General features: G+C 36.8%; 1 protein-coding gene across 1 annotated transcript; it reads right to left on the bottom strand.

The window, feature by feature from the left end:
* Window positions 1–207: 207 nt before the first annotated feature.
* Window positions 208–4,157, bottom strand: LOC311097844 (proteinase-activated receptor 1-like). Its single transcript, XM_084137792.1, has 4 exons — window positions 3,890–4,157; window positions 3,181–3,258; window positions 2,683–2,799; window positions 208–2,506 (listed from the first exon to the last, which is right to left on the bottom strand). The coding sequence occupies exons 1-4, from the start codon at window positions 3,951–3,953 to the stop codon at window positions 1,380–1,382; spliced, it is 1,386 nt and encodes a 461-aa protein (XP_083993918.1). The 5' UTR covers window positions 3,954–4,157; the 3' UTR covers window positions 208–1,379.
* Window positions 4,158–22,653: the final 18,496 nt, after the last annotated feature.

The following is a 22,653-nucleotide window of genomic DNA, read 5'->3' as shown; positions in this document are numbered from 1 at the left end:
ACACATGCAGTACCATATCTGATATCATATGCATCTATATATTATGACCGGTAACCCTTATTACCATTTTTAATCCTATTAGTTGAAGAGTGATACACATATTTTTACTCGTTAGGCAAATATTTTGATTTAAGAAAGAATGATTTCATGGATGACATTAGTTTCATTAAGAAACAGAGGGACAGTGTCAACACAATTATATACATATTTAAAAATGTTTGAAATACAGTAGTTTATTAGCACGGTAAAATAACATTCAGATCAGAGAATAGTTATCTCTATGGAATAGGGAAGTTATGCTTATCTGTACAAGAGATAAATAAAATGCAACAGAAAAAATGAAGGAACTGAGAAAAGTACATTACAATAGGTGCTTCAGTAATACAATATGACATAGGGGAGACCATAGTGCAAGTTTTTACACCTTTTACTCCAAATAATATTTCACGCAATAGTTCATTAACTTGACAGTTTTGAGAACAGAATAAAAAATTTGAGAAAATAATATTTAAAAAAATTAAATAAGCTTGTTTGACAACTAGCCCCTATATTGTAAGTGTGTGTGTATGAAACTTTTTTGATTTAGGTGAAGTAGGTGCTTAACTTTCAGAAAATGTTGACAAAATATTAAAAGATGAACATAAAATATGATCTGTTTTATTATATATTAATTTCAAATGTACAAGTATATTCATTTTCTTGCATGCAATCAAATAGATGTAAAAGTATCAAATAAATGTTTCAAATATAACCTATTTGTTGAAAGTGCTGCTATTCAATGTTCTGTCCTGTTTTAGACTTATAGGGGTAGTTCATCCAAAAATGAAGATTATCATCATTTACGCACCCTCAAGTTGTTCTAAACTTGTATGAGTTTCTTTGTTCTGTTGAACACAAAAAAGAGATATTTTGAAGAATGTCTGTAACCAAACGGTTGCTGGTCCCCATTGACCCCATTCTTTAAAATATGTTCTTTTGTGTTCAACAGAGCAAAGAAATTCATTTTAGAATGAAGTTTAGAACAACTTGAGGGTGAGTTTTATTTTGGGGTGAATTGTGGAAGCTTGTTTTCTAATTTTGCAGCCTGAAATGATCTAATCACATTCTCAAGAGATGTGATCTTAATATGGCAATGTATAAAAATGCTTTCACTATCACCATGCTTCTTAAACACACTTTGTCAATTTGTCAAAAGCAGCCCTGGATTTTTAACACCGGAAGGGAAATGGATCCTGCTTTATCATGAATCAGGATTTGTGGCCAGAAAGAGACTGTTTCAGATTCAATTTTCTGTCAGTGGCACAATGAGCAACAGTATAAAAAAGTATAAAAGGTATACAGATGTTGAAACAAAAAGTTAAAACAATTTTCTGAATAATTCAAGTATTTACACTAACACTAGCCTGACTATACTTATAACTCACGAAAGAGGATCCTGTCTGAGTGTTTGTGTTTGATAGTTTAGTTTTTGCTCTTCTCCACCAAAACACAGATCTGATCTTCTGTCTGGACTGAGACGAGCCGTAGTAGAACAGAAGAGGGTCCAGGAAAACACTTGCACTCCCAAAACACACAGCCAACAGGTAAGCAGCATATGATGAATCTCCCTCCCCACTGTTTCCTCCAGTAGCTAAAAGAACACAGTGGTACAACAGGATGCCATTGGTTGGAGCGAAACACAACACATACTCCATCAGCACAGTAATAGCCATAATCACAGCTCTCCTTCGTTTTTCTGAGAGTGATGATGGTTTTGCTAATCGATTAGACTTGCCACTGAGCACATATATTATGATAAAGTAGCTCACTAAGGTGACAATGAGTGGCACAAAGTAGTATAGGCAGGAGAGGATGGAGAACAGGTACATGTATAGCTGATCTGTAGGGTCGTCATGGAAAAGCACATCGTGGCAAGTGACGCCCACATCCCTAATCTCTACCGTTTGTGTCATTGAGAGAAGTGGCACCGTACCAGCGAGCGCCAGCAGCCAGACCAGCACACATACACACGTGGCTTTCCTTGCACTCCTCCAGGTTAGAGAGGCGATGGGAAGCGCCACAGCCAGCAGTCTGTCCACACTCATGCACATCATCAGCAGTATGGAGCAGTACATGTAGCAGTAGTAAGCAGCACTGAGCACACGACACGCCACCTCACCGAACACCCAATCTGAAGCGTTCAGCTGGTAGTGGATCTTCAGAGGCAGCAGCAGGGTGAAGAGCAGGTCCACACACGCCAGGTTAGACATGTAGATCACAGCTGGTTTCTTCACTCGAATCCTACAGGTGAACGTCACCAAGGCCAAAGCGTTCAGGGGCAAACTAATGAGGATGATGAAGATGTAGAACGAGGGCATGACGCGTGTGACCATCAAGCCTTTGAGGAAGAGAACAGCCTCGTCTGAGATGCCAAAAATTGCAGTGCCGTTACATGGATGTACACCTTTATAGTTAGACCGAGACACCTCTGGGCGGCCGTGTCCAGCAAAACTTAAAAAAACGTACTCTGTAACCGAAAACAACATCATCAGTGACATCTCTTATAACATCAGTAGACAACTAAAAATGACTAAGAGGTTTTAATGAAAATGTTAAACTAAAGAATCAGAGTCAAAACAAACACAAGGCCATTTCCTTCATTGTAAAAGTGTTGTTGGCAGTCTGTCTATGAGGATTTTGTACCTTCACAGGTTTTATTTGAAGTCGAGGAAGAGTTGGGTAATGTCTCATCCATATAGTCAATCGGTTCATCGGTTTGGGCTATATAGACACGAACAGCAAAACTGCGTCCAGATGGGGCTGAAACCAAACACAGAACCATCAGTTATAACTCTCGCTGCTAGACAAATAAATTATCATTTGTATAATTTGATAAGTTAGTCCTAGCTAAATGCAAACAGCCATTTTCTTTATAGATCTCTCTACTCTAAGAGCAGCCTTCTTCAGCCTATTGTGGAAATATTAATTAAAGTTCAATACAAACTTATGAACTTTCTTTGAAAAACAAAAAATTCTGTCCAATGTAAAAAGCAGTTAGTATAGAAATAATAATATACTAATACTTTATTTATGCCGATTCAGAGTTGTAAGGGCAAACAGTTATTTCTTAAGACTGGTATTGTCCGGCTGCTCTTAGGTCAAAAGTATAGACATTATTTAGAGGATCTCTTGATACTATACCTCTGGGTTTCTCATGATCCGGTGGATAAACTGGATTAACAGTTACTGCAGTATCAGCTAAACTGTATTCAGCACTGACTGTAATCAAACATACAAAAGAAAAAAAAAATTATATAACACTACTAGACAAATACAGGAAAACGGCCACATCTGAGATCTCGATAAAGGCTGAAATGACTCCCAGCCAATAGAAACACAGGACGCCTCCTAGGAATTCTGTGAACAGCCTCTCTATTGGGCGATACGTCTGGAAGGATTAAGTTTGAGTATAAATTTAAATGACAAGTTATATATATATATATATTAAAAAATCCTGTTGGTTGATACTGGTGTTTTGGAACATTTATAGATGCTTTTAGCTGGTCTAAGATATAGTCTTTGTAAAAAATACAGCTTGACCACTTTCTCTTATTTTTTCCCCCTTAAAGTTTTCTTAAGAGCCTGGAGTAATGCTGGCACTTTGCTTTCACAGCTTAATTTATTTATTTATTTTAATATCTAAAAATAGCCCCATAATGGACTGGCCATTCGGGGTGTTTTTAAACCGTTATTTCAGATATAAATAGTATTCTGTTTTCATCTAGTATCACTCTTTTTTAATTAACCGAAAAGTTATAAAGTATAGCCTATATACACACCGGCAAAAATATACAAAAAGTCGTCGCTTTTGAAAATCATAAGCTCATTTTCTTGAACTTATTGAACTTACCGTTAAAGATGGCAGTGCATGTGTGCGCATTTAGAATTAAAAACAAGATAGTTTGGATTTCCATGATGTGTGAACTATTGTCCGTTTCTAGAACAAAAAGTGAATTTCAGTACGAAAAAAAACAAGCTTTTCAAACTGAAGAAACGAAATGTTGCTTTGAGAATCAAACTCGCGCGTGAAGTCTTCAGTCGCCGCCGTCTGAACAGTTCTGTGGCTCGAGCGAGGATGTGCGTTACAATGTGGTGACATCACGGACCCCACGTCCCATGGCTGTTATTATAAAACCCACACAGTGTGTCTGACTGTCCCACAGCGCCCCTGGGAAAGTAGGCTGTCACTTACACTTTACAGTTCAACATAGACAGACAGACGCTTACACCAATAACTCAAATACACATATTTATATTTATACTAAAAATTGGAGCACCTCTTAATGAAAATAACATCACAACATGTATTTCCATCAAGAGGTACATACATTTTTGGTCAAGATCTTGTATCAAGAAGAATTTGGTCAAGAAGTCGCTCTAGCACATCCCAAAGACTTTCAATGAATTTAAGGTCTGGACTCAGAGGAGTCAATTCATCTGTGCAAATAGTTCTTCATGCTCCCTACCAACCATTCTTTCACAATTTGAGCCAGATTAATCTTGGCATATATAGTATTTTTTTTCCTATGGAGGTCAATGGGGTTCATCAACTCTCTATTACTGAAATTCTTCAAAATATCTTCTTATGTGTTGAGCAGAAGAAAGAAATTCATACTGGTCTGAAACAACTTGAGAGTGAGTAAATGATGACAGAATTTTCATTTTTAAGTGAACTATTCCTTTAATATGTACATCTGTACATAGGCCTTCTACTTACCATCTAAATGTATATTCTTTTTTTTTCCTACTCATTTAATTTTTCTAGATGTATATTATGTTGTTGTTTTTTCTTTAATTCCACATACTTCATTCTTTCTCTCTTCTCAATTGTGTTTATGTACCTTGAGCTCCTGGAAACCAAATTCCTTGAGTGCTTGTGCACACTTGGCGAATAAAGTGCATTCTGATTCTGCATGATCATATGATCACATTTGATTTTGTTTATGCTGCTCTATAGACATGAATCAAAAATGCCAGAATGTTATAGAAAAACAGCATATTCACTTATTCATGTGAGACTCTCGACCTCCGACTGGTTAAGATAACAGACACACACATATGCTCAGTGGCTGAGTGGCTGCTTCCACATTCAAAGGAATGTGAACAGGGTAAACAGAGTTTAGAGTCTAATTGATGTTTAATTCCAGTAACCTTGCTTTTTTTTAACAGTTTTTTAAATGTTGCTGAAATGCTGAGAGGTTGCGGTTTTACATCTAGTGAAATCTGGTAATTTTGACTGTTAAATGCAGATTCACTCATGTCGCTATTAATTTTAAGTCGGCATTAAATCTAAACAGACAGTTCATGTTTTTTGTTGTTGTTGCAATGCAGTATTTATTGTGAATGATTTATCCGTGCACATCATTATTTTTTGTTAAATTCATACTCCTTCATAATCTTGAATCAAAATAACTTTCCCTCCCTCTTGCAGCAACTCTTCTCTTCTCTTCTCTTCTCTTCTCTTCTCTTCTCTTCTCTTCTCTTCTCTTCTCTTCTCTTCTCTTAAGAAGTGTTTACTGGCGTTAGGGCGGGCCCACCTGTCACTCACATGAGATCCACCAATAGCAAACCACAATCAATCCCCCTTGGTCAAAATCAAGTCTCGCCCTACATTTTGTCTTGTTCAAGAGCCATTTCACCTTGATGTAGTACGTCACAATATGCAAAAACAGACTATCACAACATCAGTTTAATGCTAACATTGACCCAGTAGACGGTAGACCATCTCTATCAAACTATTATATATAGACTAGCTAGAAACCAGCTAACATGTTCCAAAAACATCTGGACCAATTTACATATTATGCCCGTTTTCATAAAATGTAATATAAATCTATGGTGTCCTCAGAATGTGTCTGAAATTTTAGCTCAAAATACTCCCAGGATCATTTATTATAGTTTTTTGGGTGTGAGCAAAACGCTTGTGTTTGTCCCTTTAAATGCAAATGAGCTGCTGCTCCCCGCCCGATCCTTCACACAAGCTTCGGATACTCCGGCAATATCAAAACACGCCAATCTCACTCATCCAAAATCTCAGAAATAACCAGTAGCGGAGTGCTGCCTTGCGAGAGACTCAGGAAGAGGTTTAACTTTAGACTGCACCTGAACGTTTCTGAATGGTGTTGGATACATTTATGTAGTTGTTGTGGAGTTACATTGATTCATCTCATCGACTTGCATGTACCGCCATGTTTAACTTTTACACAAGTTGACACATTTCCCTGAGGTCTTTATAAGACAGCTGTGACATTTTTTTGGTTAAATAGTGGTCTGTGCTCGTCTGTGCAGCCGACGACAGAACAAATTTGCACACTTTGCTGGAACTTTTGCCATTGTTAGAAATGGTAGACTGTTGTCACTTGCGAAATGGCGGCGCTGTGGGAGGAAACGTGCAAATTAAAGGTTTAGTTCACCCAAAAATGAAAATTAGCCTATGATTTACTCACCATGAAGCCATCCGAGGTGTATATGACATTTTTCTTTCAGACGAATACAATCTGAGTTATATTAAAAAAAATGTCCTGGCTCTTCCAAGCTTGATAATTAGAGTGAATGGCTGTTTGACTTTGGAAGTCCATTAAAGCTCATCTATTCATGATTAGAGTGCTTGACACGGATCTGCGGGGGTTAATGAAGGTCTTCTGAAGTGAAGTGAAACGATGCGTTCGTGTAAGAAAAATATCCATATTTAACCCTCTACTATGGCATGGTGTTGCCCTCAGGCAACAAACTACCTTTTTGGACCTCACACTGCCCCTTTAATTTTTTTTATATATTTCTTTAAATATATAATATCCCCTGACATGTCTGTTCAGTGAAATGAGGGGCTGAAGTGGGTGTGACCTTTTGTTTGGGGGTGGAGCAGTCCTTTCATGAAGCAAAGCCATATGGTACACAGTGCCACCAATTAGTAAGATAAATATCAGTTTTTAACATGTTTAAGTTAAAATAACTTTATATTAAAAAATATATGCATGTGCATCAGTATGTAAAGTATGAGGACCATATGGTGCATTCAAGTTCTCCTGAGAAGTTTGTTTTTACAAGTTCGGAAAACTCAAAGAATGCGCATTATGTGTCATAATTTATGTTTCATTATTATTGTTGTTGTTGTTGTTATTATTATTATTATTATTATACTGCCACAGAGAATGATGGGAAATGTAGTTTGGTCACTCATGCCTATCAGCTCATAAACTGGCTAAATGATAGTGTTTTCTGGCAAACTTTATCTCTCTACTTCATTAACAGTACACATAATATGTACACAAACTAAATTGTACTGTCGGAATTCAGAATTAAATTTATCATGATTGAAAACTATTTTCTTCTGCCATTGCTTCCCACTCGTAATTACGACTTTGTGGTGACGTTCATGTGCATTCAACTCGTAATTACAATCTTTCTGACATGACTTGAACGCATCAATAGTCAATGTTTTTGCGATCTACTGATACTTGCAGGAAATGGACACAAGAACATTTTATGGGTGAAAGGAACATGGTTAGGGTCATTCCTTCTGAGAGTGAGGACAGTGACCTTGAGGAGAGTCAGAGTCAATCAGGTTTGAGAGACAGTTAGGAGGTCAGGGGTCAGTCAGCAAAGTAACGTACGTGTGAGTGTGTGTGTAAGAGAGAGAGAGAGTATGTGTAGTGTTTGGACACATTTTATGATGGATATATTATCAGGGACCCCCAAGCTCCCAAAAAATGGGGTGAAAGATTTTTTTCCCCAAAAAACAAAAAGTCATGCCATACAGGTGTTGTATTACAAATTTATGAAATGTTTAATTTAGGTTGCAGCAGTAAAAGTTGAGTACATTGAAGTTAGCATTTTAAGGTTAGGTCAGGATAATAGTAACAACAGTTTCTGCCAGTCCTGTTTTTCTCTATTGTAAGTCACCTTTTTGTCTTTAATGGCTCGAGCCCGTAGCCCCAGATACACCTTTTGTCTTTAATGGCTCGAGCTCCAGCCCTAGACGATGAATCGTTAGGCTGATTGGATTAGCACATATGCTTTTGAATGGTTATGCTGATTGGATTGAGACTGGTAACACGCTGGAGTCGGGCGGGTTCCTTAACCTGTATACTTAATTTGCATGCTTTGTTCAACCTCAATGTAAATCCCTCCCCCTAAATGTCTATAAATTTGCAAGGCAACTGTCTTGAGTTAGACTTGGAAGAAAACTAAAGACTTGGAAGAACACTACAGACGACATACAGCGAAGATCCCAATAAATCACTTCTGCTTATCCCAACGTCTCCTGGTCTTGCGTCAATGAAAGAAAACTTTCCAACAGATGGTGCCCTGTGACCCGGGTGGAGAAAAAGGAAACTGAATCTTGAAACTTCAAGCTCAAAGATCTCAACAAAGCCTGACTAAGTTCCAGACTGAATCTTCTGAATCCAGATTGAAAAAACTTCAAGCTCCAAAAAGATCTCAAAGACTGAATTTTTCCAGACGGAATCTGTCTCTACAAACGAAAGACTTGGTGAGTTTCACTCCATTCAAAGAACCTTTGCAGACCAGTACAAAATTGTTTTCCTCTGCGCCGTTCAGAGAAGTAGTTAACAAACAGCTGTAGAGTTTGGTTAACTAAAGATAAGCCTCTAAAGTTTGCTTTTAGAGATGAAAGATATCCTCTGCCAGGTAGGGAAGATTAACAGTTACATGTTAAGATTTGTGTGTATCCTCTTGCTAGAGAAGATCTATCCTTTGTAAGCTAGAGAAGATTAGCGTCATGTGCTAATAAGATTGTACCCTCTGTTTGTGAGAGGGTACAAATACCCCAGGGGCCTCATTTATAAAACTTTGCGTAGGATTTGCGTCAGAAGTGGCATACGGATGAAACATAGGACGTGCGTACGCACAGAAATATTCGGATTTATAAAACTGTGCACACGCACATCCTACGCAGTTTTCCCTTAATAAATCACAATCAATTCTAAATGTAGCACAGCTTTTGTGGCTTCATGTCACGCCCATAGTTGCCCATAAATAGTCCGTGAAACGCCCACAAGTTAATATTCATCGATTGCGAAATCATGGCAAACACAGAGAGGAAAACACTCAATGTGAAGTAGAAATTATCGTTGGCGAGGTGGAAAAGAGAAGTAAATTGAGGAGTATGTTGTTTGGAGGGCACAGTGTGGGCATTAGGCTACCTACTAATGCCAAAAAGGCACTTGAGTGGCAAAAGGTTGCAGACGCTGTTAATGCTGCATGCAGCCTCACAGCCTCGGACCGTGGCCGAAATAAAAAAGAAATGGTCGGACGTCAAAGTCGATGCAAAAAAACGTCTAGCACTCCATTGCCAGAGTGTGTCTGCCACGGGTGGGGGAAAGGGGACACCGGAGCTGACATTCCCCCACGGAAGAAAATTTCGAAAAATAACCCCTGAAATGATGACTTCTGGTGAATATTGTGGAAACTAATTGATACATTTAGATAAATATATTTCATATATTATAGCATATTATAATACAACTTATTGGGCCTATATTTATAGAATAGCATAGTAGGCCTAATCAATATACAAGACTGAACCACATAGATGTGAAATATAAATGATGTTTTATAAATAAAGTTCGGGAGGAGCACGTTCAAATAATCAATCAATCAACTCGTCATCAAACAATTACCATGTCTACCCTATCAGCATGAGAGGAAGCATATATATATTGACTGTCAACTCACCTAACATTCCTTGACAGTTTTCAGCATCCCTCCACCACCCCGACTCCTCACTCTTGGCTTGTTCTTTCACAGCCAGGAATACGGGGGGAGTACTCTGGGTTCGGGCCGAATACCGAGCCCGGAGCCCTCTCCTCGGACAGCACGCCAAATACGCATTTATTCTATCTGACTTATTTGTAAGTGTGAACTCGTGAAAGGCTATCATGATCATTTTGCCAACAATGAACCATGGATTTGTTTAGTTTATAATACGTTTTATTTTTAAATTAAACAAATACAACATATAGGCATAACATTCAAAACTCATCAGCTTAGACTGCATTTGAAGAAAAATAAACACAACAGTTTTCTGTAGCCTTGTGCGAACTTATTCAATAGAATTAGACTTCTAGAATGTTCTTTCCAGTGCAAAAAATATATATTTTTAATTTAAATATAGACAACATTTTAAGGACGTGTAGTGCAAATATCTTTATATAATTATACTTCCATTAAAGTTAACTTTCTTTCCAGTGCAAAACAATAATACATAAAAAACAGCTAATAAAGAAAATATAAAATATTGCACTCAAATACTGCATTCAAGCAATTTGCTAGTTGCACGTGGCCGCCATTTTGGATTTCGGATCAGCGAGGGTGTGCTTAGACACTTCCGGTTTCGCATTACGCCCTGTGCAGGGAGATGGAAAGCCGAAATTAATCTTTTATAGTTGTTTATAGCAGGGGTTTTCAAAGTGGGGGCCGCCAGGGGGCGCCAGGGGGGCCGCAGCAAGTTGAAAAAAAAAAAGTAAAAAAAAACGTTAAAAAATAAATATTTGCTAATATGAGTATTGTTATGAAAAAACATTATAATAATTTGTTGCATAGCCTATCTGATATCTGATTGATCGGCTAGTGACAAGAATTGGCCGATTTTCACGTGATTTTCAGTCTGACATATGCCGATTCAAAAGCACTCGGGCGCCGCATGAATAACATCGCGCAACATCAATATCACACATGCACACAGAACGCACATGTAGGAAACCTTGTGAATTACGGCCGTTTCAGATCGCGAGCGGCGCGTGAGCAGCGCGAATTTTTTTCGGCGTGCATGTTCAGTGAGTGCATTCACACCGCGAGCTGGAGCAGCGCGTGAACGTCAAGCAGGAGCGTCGCATGAGCAGCAGTGAAGCGGAGGGTTTCGACGCCGAGTCTATTTTTGTAGCGCTGCTCACGCTCAGTTAAAGTGAAAGCACACTTTTGATGGACAAAATAAATATGATTTCACTCAAAAAAATGCACATAATTTGCATGCATAGTGTGTTTTAACAAGGAGTAGGCTATGTCAGAAAAGAAAATGAAGACAAAAATATTTATAGAGAATGTATCCATTTAAACTTGTTTTTATTAACCAGTTTGGGTAAAAGTGGTGTTTTATTATATATATATATATATATATATATATATATATATATATACAGTACCAGTCAAAAGTTTGGAAACAGTACTATTTTTAATGTTTTTGAAAGAAGTCTCTTATGCTCATCAAGCCTGCAGTTAAAAACAAAAACAAAACAAAAAAAAACAGTAATATTATGAAATATTATTACAATTTAAAATAATGGTTCTCTTTTTTAATATAGCCTACTTTAAAATGCAATTTATTTTTGTGATGCAAAGCTGAATTTTCATCAGCAAGTACTCCAGTCTTTGGTGTCTTATGATCCTTCAGAAATCATTCTAATATGCTGATTTATGATCAATGTTGGAAACAGTTGTGCTACTTAATATTTTTTTTTATAACCTGAGATACTTTTTTCAGGATTATTTGATGAATAAAAAGTTAAAAAGAACTGTATTTATTTAGAATAGAAATCTTTTGTAACAATATACACTACCGTTCAAAAGTTTGGGAACAATAACTATTTTTTTTTAAGAAATTAGTACTTTAATTCAACAAGGATGCGTTAAATTGATAAAAGGTGATGGTAACGATTTATATTGTTAGAAATGTTTTTATTTTGAATAAATGCTGTTTTTATGAATAAATGCTGTTTTACTCATCAATGAATCCTGAAAAAAGTATTCCAAAAAAATATATTAAACAGCACAACTGTTTCCATCATTGATAATAACTGAGTATCAAATCATCATATTAGAATGATTTCTGAAGGATCATAAGACACCAAAGACTGGAGTACTTGCTGATGAAAATTCAGCTTTGCATCACAAAAATAAATTACATTTTAAAGTATATTAAAAAAGAGAACCATTATTTTAAATTGTAATAATATTTCATAATATTACTGTTTTTTTTTTGTTTGTTTGTTTTTTTAACTGCAGGCTTGATGAGCATAAGAGACTTCTTTCAAAAACATTAAAAATAGTACTGTTTCCAAACTTTTGACTGGTACTGTATATAGAAAATAAATATTTGTGTGTGCTGTAAAGTGGTTAGAAAAAATGAAATCAGAATCGGCTTAAATCTGTATCGGCAGGTCAAACTCAATGAAAAATCGGAATCTGCCTTGAAAATTGTAATCGGTGCATCTCATCTTTCTGATTGGCTGGTATCAAACACCATCACATAATCTGATGTTCACCTAGATGTTTTATTTATTTATTTCTACATGTGAAGTGCCGTAGTATTGTCGATGGGTTCAATACGGGGGGCCTTGGCCAGAACCTAGTGGTATTTGGGGGGCCTTGGCATGGAAAAGTTTGGGAACCCCTGGTTTATAGAATCAATTATCACTTAAAATACTACTAAGATCCATATTACTGTGACGGAGACTCAAGCTGGTTGGGATCCATGTGCAGCTTTAGTAGATACTTCAAAAGAATAGTCAAACAGGCGAGGGTCAAACAACGGTGGATGCAACAACGTAGACAGATCGTAACTCGTAAACGTAGAACAGAAGTAATAATCAGAACAGGCGGCAGGCAGACAGAGGGGTAATCCAGATAAACGAAGCACTAGGTCGGTAGGCAGGCAGAAATGGGTCAGAGATGATAAACAGTCCAGGTAAATAATCAACAAGACAGAATACAGGGAAACGCTCAGAATTGTCAGCACGGCAAAACAAGACTTCGCAGGGAGAAGTAGGAGAAGCTGGCTTAAATAGTCATAATAATGAGTGACACCTGTGAAGGTGATCAATCCCAGGCACGGGAATTATGGGAAATGGAGTTCGAAAAGAGTTAATACTCGGGAGATGGTTCCAGCTGATGGTGATCGGAGGGAACCACAGAGGCTGTATTTGTGACAATTACTATCACATGAGCTAATGGCAATTAAATGCACGTTTGCATAGTCAAATTAATGAATGAAATACAACTGTTCACGAACAGAAGATTGTATTTGACTCATGCTGCATACGCATAGGCAATGACAGTTATGCCTACTGTAAATATAGAGCTACAACTACGATTACATTTATTTGCATGAAATGCATCGTGAACATTCACATGTGGCACACTACTGTGATAGGCTACAGTTTATCTCCATAAATACTATTTTCTCAATTCTGCATGCATTTTTACTTACTTACATCATTGCTCGATCAATATTATCATCACATATTTTACATTTACATTTTTACTGTAGGTACCACAAACAATTTCATATAGGTAAGTTTGTGTATATTTTACAAGTAGTACTCTATGTGTTGCTTACATTGTAAACCCAGATTTTGATTCAACTCAAAGAGATTGAGTTCATATTACTTAAATGTGTCTAATTTATTGACATTACTTGTTAATTCTGATTAAGCTGAACTTTTTCTTGTCCTTTCTTATTGTAATTGAGTTTTTAAGCCCAATCAGTAGTTTCTACTCAAACAAACTGAGTTTGTATTACTTAAACATGTGTCATTTCTTTACATTAATTATGAATTCTGAGTAAACTGTACTTTTTGTAATCTTATTGTAATTATGTGTTTGAGCTCAAACAACTTAATATTACCAAGTTTTGCCTGTCCAACGGTAAGTTCAGAGGGTCAAAAACAAAATACGAAATCACAAATTATTTTCCAGATGGAGTCACGGGTAAGTTCGTGATTTCTGGACGTTATTGTTGTGTCCCTGATGTTAATGTACAATTGATGAAACCTCATTGATGAAACCTGCATTAGCGTTGGTTGACATTTGTTTTTCTTTTTTTTCTTTTTTTTCATGCCATCACTGAGGAAACTACACACTAGAACCCTATTAGGCCATGGCTTTGTTTCTTTTGTTGCTAAAAAAAAAAAGACATGTTCAATAAAAATAAAATTGGATCAGTGTAATGTTGCAGTTGTATGTGTGTATTTTACATGGCTCTATTGATTGAAAGATATTTTGAGTTTCAGGAACTAAAAGTTAAGTTGGGTCCGTTAGAATATACAATTTAGTTGAATTGGTAATGGAGTAATGCTTACTTAACAAGCTGAGTTAAATAAATGGGTGGGGAATGATTGTTTAAACTAAGTATCTTCAGTTACTGTAACTCGGTTATAAGTACATTCAACTTAAATGTTCTATTCCATTCCATTATGGGCTTAAGTACATTGAACGTAGTCCACTTCACTTATTCAACTAATGCTTCATTACTCAAAAATTTTAAGGCAACGAGTTACCTTGTTTTTTTTAAGTAGATTCTACTTATCCGGGTTTACAGTGTATACACCAGACAGATTATTATTATTATTTATGAAACAGATCTTTACTCATCTCACTTGCACAAAAATAAATGCAGTAGCTAATAGAAAGCATAGAAACGCACAGGTGAAATACAGTGAAAATTATATGCATTTAAAAATTTGGTCGGGTTGAAGTTATCCCTCCGGATCTTCTGTATCCACTCAGCCAGTACCGCAGCGTCAACGGGGAATGCATGAAAGCTGACTTCTCTGTTGTAACGTGACGAAATGTACAAAACGGCACACAACGATGAAGTTCTGAGGCTGTCTGAAAGGCAAGTCACCTCTCTTGAATACTCATTGTGAAAAAAATATCTCTGTGGTAATGGAAATCGGTCGCTGTTGTCTCTTGCTCTCGTTGTCAGATCACCGTTAGTTTTCACTGGAAGTACTGGCCCACACACTCAAGTTCGAACGTCAACGGTTGCCGTGCACGGAGCGAATTGTAGCCTATCACAGGGCAAACATGTGAATGTTCACGGTGCATTTTATGCAAACAACTCTAATCGTAGTTGTAGCTCTATATTTACAGTAGGCATAACTGTCATTGCCTATGCGTATACAGCATGAGTCAAATACAATCTTCTGTTCGTGAACAGTTGTATTTCATTCATTAATCTGACTATGCATCCGTGCATTTAATTGCCATTAGCTCGTGTGATAGTAATATGGATCTTAGTAGTATTTTAAGTGATAATTGATTTTATAAACAACTATAAAATATACATTTTTCGGCTTTCTCCGGCTCCCTGCACCGGGCGTAATGCGAAACCGGAAGTGTCTAAGCACACCCTCGCTGATTCGAAATCCAAAATGGCGGCCACGTGCAACTAGCCTATTCAAGTCATTTTTGCATTTCCCGCTGTTGTCACTATGTCGTCATCGTTGCTACGATACGTGACTCACAATGACTGAAACGACCAATTAAAAGGGCATTCTCTCATGATGTTCCAAGATGTTAAAAACGCTACGTTGATCATAGACAAACAGGGGAAAAATTAGTATCTACCGCACCGTCTGTTTTTTTTCTTCTTATCATAGCCTACAAATGTCTTCGTTCATAGTCTGACATATATTAGAAGCTATGTGTCTGTCATGGATTTGCACTGATTCTCAAAAAAACGGAACAAAGTGCGTTCCGTATCAGTTCAATACGGAACAAGACTTTTATGTGTCAAATACGGGACGATTCCGTATTATACGGAACGGTAATGATGGCAATTGACGCCTCTCGCGGTTCAAACAAACAGGGCTGGGCAATCACATTCTACGTTGTGCGTCAAGTTCAAGTTCGGCCCATGGACCGTTGGCTGAACGTCAGTCTGTCCCAAGCGGCAACATTCTAATCTGAAAAATGAAGCCTACCCGGAAGTGCGAAAAACTGCAATACATCGAAAATCCGCTAGGGCGAGGTCCAAAAAGGGAGCAAATGTCCATAGCCCCCATGTTAAAATGTCCGTTTTCACAGCATAAATTCATGTTTTTACAGGTTGGTCCCATGGACTTTTATTGTATTTTTCGATAGGTTCCGAGTGCCTGACAACCATGAGGGCTGTGAATTTTTTTCTAACTCGTTAGTTTAGATCGTATTTAGATATAAAATGTATGACAAATAAGGGCGTGGTTAACTTTGATTGACAGCTTGATTGGCAGCTGATAACGAGCATAGGCTGCACCACGGAGAATGACAACAGAAGAAGCACCATTTTTTTACACAGTTGAAATATAATACTACTGTTTCTGTATCATGAAATGTAGTTTTAAGAGTTTTTCAGGCGAGAATGTAGTTGTTTAAAGCTCAAATCTGTGGTTTATTTAAAGATTTATGACAATTTTATCCAGTTGTGAGATCCAGCGATGACCGGGCGCTCGGCGCTCATGTTCCCCGCCTCGAACAGCCTTTCCTCGGCTAGTCGTTCTGAGGTTTGCCGCTGACTCTGGCGTCTCTGTAGTGGTTAAATATGAGATATAATTCGTCTTGTGTAACGTTATATCTAACGGGCGATTTTTGGTCTCGTGAATCTATAATTTGTTCCCTGGCCAATCGTTTTGGCTGAGGGGAAGTTTCATAACTTTATAAGTATTTAACTTTATTGTATGGTTAGACTAGAGCGCTGATGTTTGACTGAATTGTTTGCTTTATTTGTATAGCTTCTTGTACCTTTTACTTATACTTTTATAATGGCTAATATTGATCAAACTGAAATTTAACAAAAAGAGACTGGGTTGAGTTTTGTCATTTTAAATTTTAATACAACGAAGATGATCTGTAATGTTGTTTACTGCAAAATCTGTTGTTTAGTACAAATGCACATATTGCCTGGACCATATTAAAATGTTTCATGTTTTTATATTATATTTAAAACGAAAAGAGGCAGGTTTGTGTTTTATATTTTGTTTTGTTATAAATAGGCAAACGTTATATGCAGTGAATATAATCAATACGCGTTGCCTGAACCACATTTGTGTGGCTATAATGTTTAAGATTTCTTTAAATGAAAACGAAAAGAGTTAGTATGGTGTTTTATAACATATTTCGTTGCCTAAAATATACACAGAGATAACCGGAGTAGCAGAGTGAGCTGAGTGACGCGCACTGCGTCCTTTACCCATATATGGATTGGCCAGAAGGTGGGCGGGGTTAGGATTTCCCAAGATTTTCCAAGATGGCGCCGCCCATACCCCCCATAAACGGCTTCAAAACCGTTCTTGAGAAAGTCTATGGGTGACGTCACAGACGCTTTGTCCATATTTTTTACAGTCTATGGTCTGTCCTTGTTTTCTCACAGCCTTGATCTGGAGAAAAAAACACACAAAAAAAGCACACACATTTAATCACCATCTGTCCAGAGTGATAAAGGTTTTGTTTGAAGACTAAATAGTATGGACCATTCACAGGACTCATGCAGAATGCGGATGATATAACACACACACACACACACGATCATATTTGTGTTTTTATAACAGTTCATTATAAAACCTATAGACTAACCCAAACCCACAGCCTAACCCCAATCAAAACCTTAGAATAGGCCTATATATATATATATATATATATATATATAGTTTTTGCACTTTGCAAAAGTTATTTATTTATATTTATACTTAGATTTATATATTTCCCCTCTATATTATACTGAAATCTTGCAGATTCAGTTTTGGAACTACTAGAACCACTAGTTTGGAACTACTACTATTCTTTGGGGAACACATTAAGGTCATTAACTGTACATCCACTTATGATGTTTATTTTAGACTCCCATCTGTTTTCTGTCCTAATTTACTGTTTAAATCTACAGTAAACACTGTTCAGTATAGCTTTTTGCTTGCATGTTAAATAACTTACAGAAGTGGATTATTCGGCAGTGTTGTTTGAGTAATGTTACTTTGGTAATGTTGACTTGGTGCTTTACAAAATTGATCAGAGATGAGTTGAAAACGATGTGAAATCAAGTAAGCATCATTTGCTTGGCTGAGCTGAAGAGCACATGTACAACCCAGTCTCACGACAGTTCGTGACATAGTCACGAAATTTAGTCTATTGATTCGTGTTCATGGACATGAATTTCCCCTTTTTTTCGTGTCACTCAGCACGACTTTAAATCTAATGTAGCCTATTTCAATGGGGCGTATTTTTCGTGCCTGCACCACGTTTTTCTTTCGAGAGCACAGTATTGTTTTTTCTCAATTGTTATTAATTTTGCAGACTTTAAGGGCTACATTACTCAACATTTAATCAGGTGATTTTAATCCCAGTTTTTATTGCTTTATATTCGGTAGGCTACTCAACATGAATCTATTGATTCGTGTCCATGGGCACGAATTTCCTTCCTTTTTTCGTGTCACTCAGCACGACTTTCAATCTAATGTATTTCAATGGGACGTATTTTTCGTGCCTGCACCACGTTTTTCTTTCGAGAGCACAGTATTGTGGTTTTTTTTTTTTTCATTTGTTATTCATTTTGCAAACTTTAAGGGCTACTTGCCCAACATTTAATCAGGAGATTTTAATCCTTGTTTTATTGCTTTATAATTGGTAGGCTACTCAACATTGTAAACCATCAGTGCTTCCTAATAGTCAAAATATATAGTAAATATATTATTCCTGAACGCGACTGCAGAGTTGAGTTACGGCTATCGCTTCTAAATGTTCCTGTTTCTTTTCTGAGAAATACCGGTTTTCCATCGGTTTGGTGTGTCAAATCTAACAGTAACTACATTTCCCACGAGCCTTATCAACCGTTACTATGGTGATGATGACAGATAAAATTGAGGACCCACCGCCGATTCTCTTTTAATGATATCCTCATCTTTTTTCAACACAAACGCGAAAGTGTGCTTGATAATTCAACAATACTATGTTATGGCCATCAGTTTTATTTGTTTCCAGTATTACCCATGATCATCAGCTTCCGTTGCTATGGAGATGGAGCCAGCCTGGAACTACTACCCTGTAATTGGGTGATTTCTTCAGTGATTTCTCATTGCGCTCAAACCACTTTCCAGGTAAGTTGCAAGGCTCATTCGTACGTAACGATCACGTTTTGCTTAAATGCTATAAATAATTGATGCCTTTCTTTGCCATATTAGATTCACATGATTTAGACGTTAGGGCAACGAATTAAAGCCCGTCCAAGGTTTGCTCATTATCAGAAAAAAATCCTGTGAAATTAGGTTTGCTAAATGGATAGCCAACTTCAACATAAGCTAACTCTAGTTATCTAAATGATGTAATTTTCTCTCGATCATCGTGGTTCACCCACAGCGTCACTGTAATGTGTCAGTAATAATAATATTATCAATAGCTTGGTCTAACGTTATACTGCACATAACGCTGCCTTTAAATCTGGGATGACGAACCCCAGACACGTTACGCGCCTTTAAAAAAAAAATAAAAAATGACGCGCCTTTTAACAGTCGCACAGGAAATAGGAACAACGTGAATCTGTATTTATTTATCCTAAGTATTTATAAGAAAATTGGAATCACTCACTATTAGGGTCATTAATAGGGTACATAACACTATACATAATTAACATTTTCTGTTGTTCTCCCTGCAGATCCTGTCAAACACATCACCTGTCCGAACCTATAGCCACACCTGATTTCAAAACCCAAAGGCACTTTTAAGAGCCAACCTCTATCTCTTCTTTATTTTCTATATCTCACATCCTCTCTGTTCTCAATATCTATATTTCTGTCCATCTCTCCATCTATCTCACAGTCTTTATCTATTGCTCGTTCTTTTCTCTCTGTCTGTCTTTGTCTACTTGTCTGTCTTATCCATCTTTGTCAGTCTGTCTGTCTGTCTGTATCTGACTGTTATAATGCTGGGGGGGGGGTCTACAAAAAAGATCTGCCCTTTTTGTCAGGGCATTTTATTTTGTGCACAAAAGATCTGTTCGCACTGTAAAAAGGAGCAGCCTCTGAAGCATATTTTAGGGGTGCTATTGGTGTGCAGTATGCCAATTGTGTATTATATAGGCCTTGTGGAATATATCAGTTGTGTATTTTATGGGTACTATGGAGTGCAGTATGCCAATTATGTAATTTTATGGGCCTTAGGGAGAGTGCAATATGTCAGTTGTGTATTTTAATGGGTGCAATGGAGTATGCAATATGTCAGTTGTGTATTTTTGTAGGCCATATGGAGAGTGTGCAATATATCAGTTGTGTGTTTTTTGTGTGCAATATGCCAGTTTTTAATCAAGTAACAGTTTTAAAGTTTTTATAAGTGCCAATGGAAGACGTTAATGTGTCTACTACTATACATATTACGTACCTATTTAAATGTATATGAGAGAATGTTTGGGAGAGGATGTGCTAAGGAAATGTTTATTCTTTTTGTGAATTGTCTTTTGTGTTGTCTCTGTAAAGCTACGGAATGGACAGAGTACAAAACAAATTTCCCTTCGGGGACAATAAAGTATATCTTAATCTTAATCTTAAAAATACACAATGTTGTCATTGCAGCTTGAGAAACTCCATGCCATTGGATACAAGCCAGTTCTGCTTCTTGGAAAGGAGACCAAAAAAAAAGAAATGAAGTGTGAAATATTAACCCCTCGCTGCACACTCTCCGCCTATGCCCAGGACTACCTTCAGAAGATAGGTTCATTTTATGAATACCTTTGTGAAGGTGAGATGCATGCACTGTATCTTAAAGTCACAGTTCACAACTTGTGTTGAGAACGCAAAAGATTTTATTAATGTTTAAATCTTAAAGGGATGGCTCACCTCTAAAACTTAAATTCAGTCATTCTTTTTTTCTGCTGCTGAATGCTTGTATGATCATAGGCTACTCTATGTGACGTCTCTACCAACACTTGTAATGTAGACGCAAATGGGTAGAAAAGCATAAAAAATTCACACCTGGCTATTGATTATGGGAATTGAAGTAAACTTTCAGTAGTTTCTTGCAACTGCAGATACTCAGACATGTAGATTCTAAGTGTATTGAGCCCCATTTGTATTAATAGCATGCAGCACACTGCTCTACAGTGGGATTCTGGGATTTGGCACCCATAGTTAAGTGCATTCAAGCATAAACTGTCAACTTTAGAATTATGTTTGGTATGTTTTTTTTGTAGGAGCCATATTTAATTTCTGTTTTCAGCCCACATACAACAATATTTTTAATGTTTAGGCACACTCACCACAGCAATTTTTATAGGGACATACTAATTGAACACATGAAATTTGCAAAGACCCGTTTTGGTCACTGGGTCAATGAATTAAATGATAATGAATATATATATATTTATATATATATACTCAATAAAACAATATCAAGGATGGTGCTAAAATGTAGATCATTAACAGAAATAACACAAAGAAAAAGAAAACCATCAAATGTTGGCTGGATACGCCACAAACTTACACTGCTACTAACTTTGAGGCATAACCCAGACTGTAAACAAACATTATACTTGTCATTTTTTGAATAGATATTATGAGCACTCTGGGTTTTATTTTCCTGACTTAAAGATATATTGTATTGGTTATAGTCATTGCAAATATATTGCAGATATCTAATACATCCAGTAGACTCTCAATAGTTCTCCTGCAATCAAAAGTGCCTTCAAATCTGGTTGGGCAAAATTTGGACTATATGATTCAAACAGATTAAAACTTAAAACAGGTACAGATCAATCTTATGGTTAACCTCTATGTTTTAAATAAGCAAAACACAACACTTGTTTAACTTGCACAGGTTGGACCCAGGATTCCAGTGGCAATGATGATCAGATGATTACGCTGCATCTCACACCCTGTGACCCATTGGAGAACAAGCAACCGGAAGAAGGTGAGCAGGCGAGCCTCACGGAGGGGCAGGTAGAGCAGGATGGTGATGAATCGGCAATGTGTTAAGGGAAATAAAGAGAAACAGCACAATATTATTAAAATTATTCAAAGAGGGTTCTTGCAACATTTTAATATAATACTTAATACAAATTGTAAGTGTCATTAATGTAAAATAAAACAATAATAACACCTTTAATCATAAAGTAAATTCATCACGGATGTCAGTAAAAACCTTTCTCTTTATGTAACGCTGCATCCTTGCCACTAGATGTCCGTATAAATACATCGACCAGCGCGACTTACACAAAACATGACTGACTGATAGAATGCACACTCGTGTAATTGTTATTGTGTAATATTAATTTAACTGAAACTAGAAGCAGATGTGTTTTGAACTCAAATACAATTTTTTTTTTTTTTTTACAGTTTAACTCTTGGTTTTGAAATGCTTTAAAAAAATGTATCGGGAATATTTGTTTTTACACATGCCTGTCTGTGCACTTACTGTTTTTGTTGTTGTCTCTTTCTGAACGCAGCACTGATCCTGACACTATTTTGATCGGTTTCTTAGCCAGGTATTAAGATAATTAAAATATAATTGTTAAAATAATATATTGTTTGTTTTGTAATACGATTCGCTTTCATCCTTTTCACAATCCTAATGCCAATCCAAAATAAGCCTACAGCCAAATCTAATTCCAGCCACTTACTCTAACCTGTATAACTCTCTTTGTTTTCTGAATATCATTCAGAATGTCTTTGTTGTAAACCTAAAACACAAGCACAAGTGACACACAGATGTACAGGAAGCGCATGCATCCTGACATTTCTAACACATTCAGTTCTTCTGATGTTACTCAGACATTCAGTCTCCTCAAACACATGGAACTCACAGTAATGATGAAATTTAAAGTGATGTGTGTGTGGGAGAACATGAACACACACATGCATG

This window comes from Abramis brama (assembly GCF_963993115.1).
Source record: "Abramis brama genome assembly, chromosome: 15".
NCBI classification, from domain to species: domain Eukaryota; kingdom Metazoa; phylum Chordata; class Actinopteri; order Cypriniformes; family Leuciscidae; genus Abramis; species Abramis brama.
This window is presented reverse-complemented; position numbering and strand designations above follow the sequence as displayed.

What these genes read in the sequence shown, in the direction of transcription:
- LOC311097844 (XM_084137792.1), bottom strand. Translation starts at nt 3,953, where the DNA reads ATGGAAATCCAAACTATCTTGTTTTTAATTCTAAATGCGCACACATGC. An exon ending in ATGCACTGCCATCTTTAACG is followed by an intron (nt 3,259 to 3,889) that starts GTAAGTTCAATA and finishes GTTTGATTACAG; the next exon opens with TCAGTGCTGAATACAGTTTA. An exon ending in TTCAAATAAAACCTGTGAAG is followed by an intron (nt 2,507 to 2,682) that starts GTACAAAATCCT and finishes TTTCGGTTACAG; the next exon opens with AGTACGTTTTTTTAAGTTTT.